Raw genomic sequence first — 6,156 nt, forward strand, 5'->3', positions numbered from 1 at the left:
TGGCGACCTGTCCAGGGTGTACCCTGCCTCTCGCCCTATGACAGCTGGGATAGGCTCCAGCGCCCACCGTGACCCTGAAAAGGATAAGCGGAAGCGAATGGATGGACCTTGTGAATTGGAATCGAATAGATTCTAGAAATCAGTGACGATACCCAGACCTATTCCTGATGATTAGGGACAAACGCAACTGCGTGGCAGGATGCTGTAAATGGACTAAACTTCAGTCAGGAAAACAACTGAGATAATCCATCCACAATACGAGGTTAGTCATTAATATACTGCTGCATGGCATAAAGCTTTAAAATGAACAGTGGTAATATAAAACCGAGAGTAGCTGAAGGTGATCACTGCCTTTTTTAGGGGCTTTTTCAGATTAAATAGAACAAGATACAAAACATTAAAACATGTTAAAAACACAACAGCCTTGATAAACGCAGAGTAGTTTTGACCCAGAAGTAGAGTTCATATGTCATCACTTAAAAATTGGATATCCCACCTGCTGTGAATGTTTTAATGCAGTACAGTTGTTATTATTATCATCACTTGTCACATCCTGTTTATGACAGTTAAAATTAATAACATTGATATAAGAAACTGAGCCAATTTTGCCATACCTGGTGCACGGGGAAAATTATCAATATGCTTTTTGTGACATTTTTGTTTGGTGGTGTTCTGTGTGATTTTCCTAATGTGAAATAAGTGCCATGGCTCCAAAAGGTTGTGAAACACAGGTTTAGAGTGACCCACTCTTTCACTAATGTTTGTAAAGCAGACTGCATGGCTAGGTGTTCGATTTTATACACTTGTGGCAATGAGAATGAAAACACCTGAATTCAAAAGGGTAGCCCAATACTTTAGTCCACACAATATATCTAGCATCAAATACCATCATAACACAGATGTCAAAATGGAAGTATTCTAACAATAACCCAAAGAGACAACCTTCGAGTCGATACTGAGCACTGGTTAGGTTCAGTTATTTTGTAGTGCAGGAAAAAATGGAAAAATATGCTAAGAACTTGCTACTGCTCTGGAGAAAATGACAATTATATAGAGCACAAGTAAAGCATGCTGCCTTTAATTATTAGACAATTAGAGAATCAAATGTTCTTTCTGTATGCAGAAAAATATAGCTTAATAAAAATCAATCAAAAAAGGTAGTAAACAATGATGAGCTCTCAGGGTGCGTTTGTACCAATGATGTAACACTAACTTCATTAAATGGTTTGAGTCAAACCATATAAAATATTTTTAAGAGATGACACACTTAAACTATCCAGGAATGTCAGGAAACTGCTGTAGGTACGACTCTGTTAACCATCAGAATTAAGATGGAGAATAAAAGTGTACCATTGTGCAGTAGCTCCTCCAGGTTATCAGGGTTACGGGCAAGCTGCAGGATGAGAGCTGAGCCTCTGATCTTCTCTGGAATCCCTTCATAGAGCAGTTCAATATACTCATCCACTCTAGTTATACTGGCCTCCTCATTTAACTACAAACACAAACAAACACACAAAGTTGTTGACTGATAACAAATGCATTCTTTCACCAGCCAAACTATTTAAACAACACATTTGAGCAACTTCGGGTTGTTGCTATAATGAAGACAGAACATGTGCTTACTGCTGTGTGAGATCAAACTACAGTGGAACAAATGGTTACCTCTATGCCTTCAAATGGTGTCAATTCTTTGGGCTTGACTGTTCTTTTTCCTTTTTTTTCCACTGGTGACAAAACACACACATACATAAACAGCCAAAACAAAGCACATCAGCATTAATTCCAAACTTGAAACTTTAATTGCATTAGTTTACAGTTTCTTTTATTAGCATCACAGTGCATACTTTAGGTCTGCCATTACACAACCTCCTTACATGTCTTAATATTTCTAGAATGTTTACAGTACATGCTGGACTAACAAGCTGCCAATCTACATGTGGGACTGAAGTTAGCCAAAGTCGGAATTGGACAGTAAAGATTTTGGGCTCCAGAGCACAGGTGCAATGAAGGTGGTATGACTAACCGTTGCTCTCCACCGGGGATGATTTTCTGTTCTGCAAGTAGTACAGGAGCTGCTCCACCTGGGGCAGACGGGAAGCAGGAATCATCTTACACTCCTCCAGCACTTTCTTTGCCAAAGCTCCCACATCTGTACTAGGAGAAAGACTTTTCATGCGGATACTGGAGCATGAAAAAAAGAGCAGAAGAGAAAGCAGAAGCTAGCAGGTTTCATTAAATTCAAAATAAATATACTGATTGTAAAACTGTGGCCCAATAGCCTTTTTTTCTGGCATAAATAATACATTTTTTACTTTTTTAATCCTTTTCACAGGCAAAATAGTCCTCTTTTCACACACCTAATGCAAAAGACACTGTCATGATGTCACCCACTAGTTTGTTTGTGAGGTCCTGTTGTGATGTAAAACCTAAAGACAGATGCGCTCAAATGGTTATAAAATATCTAGTTAGGCCTGCCTTGCAACAAAACCTTATTTATTAGCGTTTATTAGCAGCAGTTAAGACCACAAAGTCATTTTCCAATCAGATAAATCCTTTGCTGCTGATTATTGGGACCTACTTTTCAGACCTAGTAGCTACATTTGTCTTTTATATACCGTATATCCTGCCCAATTATGCTAACGTCACTCACTGGCAGAATGAAATTAATGTAACAAACAAAACAGATAAATATGAGCCACTGACACAGATAAATGTTACCTTATTTGCAAATAGGTATATATTAGTAAATGGGGCAATATTAACTGATAGAAATATGTCAGCACACGATCAAAACGTTGTTTTGTAACATGGCTTTGTTACCATCCAGCAACGGAATAAAAGTCCATTGCAAAAGAAATGATTAAGAATTATCTGTCCAGTTTAGATGGATTAGACTGACAAAGGCTAATTTGACATAAAAATCTAATCCAATCAATTTAAAATCTCTTCTTTTTAAGGAAAAAAAGATTTAGAGTTCAAAAGGAAACTGAAATGAAGTTTAGGAGCTGTGAATTAAGAGGCCACTTACATTTTTTGTCCCTCCTTGCGTTCTCCAAGCATATGTCCTCCACTCTCTCCAAGGATAGATGCCTCCACCTCATAGTGGACTACAAGGGCCTTCTGTGTGGGATGGACGTCCAAACCGCCCACAGTCACTTTGCTTTGAGCGATCAAGAACAGGCAGTACAAAATACAGTAAAGACATAAAACTCCAGTTATTTAATTTACATCATACCATATAATATATGTAACTGCATCGGACGCAAATCAGCTAGCAAGTTAATTGCACAACAAAATGACTTTAAATGTTACTACAGAAAATAGGTCGTTAATTGCCAAGCCAGTAAAATATCCGCCGCCCATAACAATAACACATAGGAAGACACGCCCAGACAATAGCATAATATTACTATACTGGCTAACCGGCTAACAATAAAACACGATTCCACAGAGAGTTAAAGCATGACAAACACGAGCTAAACTCGGTGCAAATCCCTGATTGCAAATAAATTCAACACTACGTGCAATTAGCTAGCGATTATCCACCACAGTTTAGCACGGAAGCTTGCTAGCTATGTTAGCTCCAATTCAGATTTCCAACCTCCCTTCCTTCAGGTAGCGAAGGTAATAATAAACCCAGTTTAAAAATGTTTCCTTTTATTGGCGGATTTATAAGTCAGTGGAAAACGTAAAATCAGTCGTTATTTGTTTATAAGTTGTCATGCACAGTAGGCTCCTTTATAGAAATAATTGGGTAACTGTGCTAACGAAGGGGATGTGAATACAACCATGAAGGCTGATTTAAATTGTGAGAGATTTTAAGTGACCTTTCTGTCAACTGCATGTACGCCAAACTGACCGTTGTCGTTATTTATTTAAAACATAAATAAATAACTGCACCGAGCAAGAAAACAGGAAATTTCCCAAATTGGAAAGGTAATTAAACATCGCACTATATAGAGAAATGCCATGGATCAGGGCAAGCTAATTAGCAAGAATTTCAATTTAAAAAACGCTTCCTCTTATCTTCTAAGTGTTGGTTAGACGTTCACAGTAAAGCTAACGTGATAGTATGGACACCATATATTACTTAAATTGGTGACCATAGCTAGCAAACACATTACTCTTAGAATAATAAACTCACGTTATGACTGACCGTTTGAGATAACGTGCATCATCCTGCATCTTCCTCAGATTTAAACTTCAATATTTTTAATGAACGTAACAGTAGTGATGTGTCGAAGTGTGTCGGGTAATCTCGGGGGTGTTTTTGTGAAGCGCGTATGGAGGTTTGCTTTGATTACGTATGCAGTGACGTTCGTACCACGTGACTGATTCAGTACCTGGTAGTGATGGGAATTACGGATCTTTTTAGAGAACCGTCTCTTTCGGCTCGACTCACTAAAAAGAGTCGTCTCTTTCAGCTCCCAACCGGATCTTCAGATTGTTTTGTTGCTTTAACCCTTTAAGACCTACCACAGAACCAAGTCCGCCAGAGCTTATATTATATTTTTACATGCTGTAGTGCCATTTTTGGGAGCATTTCAAGTTGCTATACATCAATACAACCATTATAGCCCAAATTTTAATAATATGTATGCATTAAGTGCATAGTAATTACATAAATTGTCACAAAGTGCAATAAACTATAAAAAAATTGAAAATCTTTTTGTTTTTTTAACATATATTTCTAGTTAGAGAAATTTAAGAGGCTTATCCCTCAAAACTGTAAATACAAAAAAGTTGTACAAAATAGTTTCCCACCACAGGAAATTTATTTTGAGTGTCTTCATAGTTTTATTTTTGAAATACACCAATTTGTATATACTGCAGGAAAAACGAAAATAAATATTCAATTTGACTTCTAAGCATCCCAGAAATGACACAGAAAGTCATAAAGTCAAACATAACTTTTAAAAACACCACTATAGGCTTACAAGGCACTGATGGTAAAAAAAACTACATTTCCGCGAAAATGACGTCACTTCCGGTTTCGGGCAGGTAATGGCGGACATGTGATAGTTCGCGCTGACATCTATTCCAACGTAGGAAGTGTTATGAATAGCTGATCAGTTTGGCAAAGCGTGTTTCTGGAATATTATGTTTTTGTTGCTGCAAGCGCTTTTTATGCAATTTTTGCAAAGCAATATGTGGAAGGAAACCGGGACCTAGGGCAAGCTGATGGCATAGCATGTAAGTACAACTCCTCCGGTTTCGTATGCCAAAAAAGTATTGCGCCAGCTTACGTGGTTGCAGTGCTACTGGAATTTAAAAATAGTTAGGGAAAACGGACCGCCTTTAAAGGGTTAATTAATGTATTATCAACAACAATATAAAATTATGCACAAAAGGAATTTCTAATGTAAAATAAACGTGGTTTTATTTATATATGTTTATATATAAATATATACGGTGGCCCCTAGAGACAAAGCACGTACAAACTCCAAAACACATACAAACTCCAAAAAGCACGTGCAAACTCCAAAGCACGTACAAACTCTGAAGCACGTACAAACTAAAACACATTGCTAGAGTTAACTGATCTTTGAAAACAGAGCTACCTAGATCACTTAAATTACACAATTGAAAGCATATGTGTATTGTTTGTGTATTTATACACAAGTGTAACCGGTGTGATTCTGCGTTGTGTCTGATAAAAAAGGTAAAAGAAAGAAAGACCTCCAAGTAAATAATTTGCCCACTCCAGCTCCTTTCCCACAGGGGAATTGTAGAAAAGGGCTGGCATTTATTTTTACATTAAACATAAAGTATGCATTTACACGTAACATATTTGACATAAGATAAAACAAAAACAACAACATGAAATCCGACATACCTGATAAAGAAGGTAAAAGAAAGAAAGACCTCCAAGTAAATAATTTGCCCACTCCAGCTCCTATGACCAAATACAAACAGTGGGGAAGAGGGTTAGCTCAACCCACCACAACTTCCAAGCTAGCAAGGAGTATATATTCATGTTAGCATTTATGGCGCCTGAAACACATTTATGATACACACATACACACTTATAACATCTCACAAAAAACAGGCTTAATAATGACAATAATTGAACTAAAATCGCAATCAACATCATGTATGGAATGCCAGGACTGCCATAATGAATAAATTAAATACACCATTAAATAATAATTAATT

General features: G+C 37.1%; 1 protein-coding gene across 1 annotated transcript in view; it reads right to left on the reverse strand.

Moving 5' to 3' along the window:
- LOC102210342 (kinesin-associated protein 3) overlaps nucleotides 1-4,299 on the reverse strand; it is a 22,573-nt gene extending 18,274 nt beyond the window's left edge. The window contains exons 1-5 of the mRNA XM_005737596.1: nucleotides 4,157-4,299; nucleotides 3,029-3,160; nucleotides 2,024-2,181; nucleotides 1,663-1,724; nucleotides 1,351-1,492 (exon numbers count right to left, since the gene is read on the reverse strand). Of these exons, the coding sequence (XP_005737653.1) occupies nucleotides 1,351-1,492; nucleotides 1,663-1,724; nucleotides 2,024-2,181; nucleotides 3,029-3,160; nucleotides 4,157-4,185 (523 nt within the window). The 5' untranslated portion in view covers nucleotides 4,186-4,299. The remainder of the gene's footprint in view (nucleotides 1-1,350; nucleotides 1,493-1,662; nucleotides 1,725-2,023; nucleotides 2,182-3,028; nucleotides 3,161-4,156) is intronic.
- Between the last annotated feature and the right edge of the window lie 1,857 nt (nucleotides 4,300-6,156).

This window comes from Pundamilia nyererei, unplaced genomic scaffold (assembly GCF_000239375.1).
Source record: "Pundamilia nyererei isolate P.nyererei 1_Seehausen unplaced genomic scaffold, PunNye1.0 scaffold00077, whole genome shotgun sequence".
NCBI lineage: Eukaryota > Metazoa > Chordata > Actinopteri > Cichliformes > Cichlidae > Pundamilia > Pundamilia nyererei.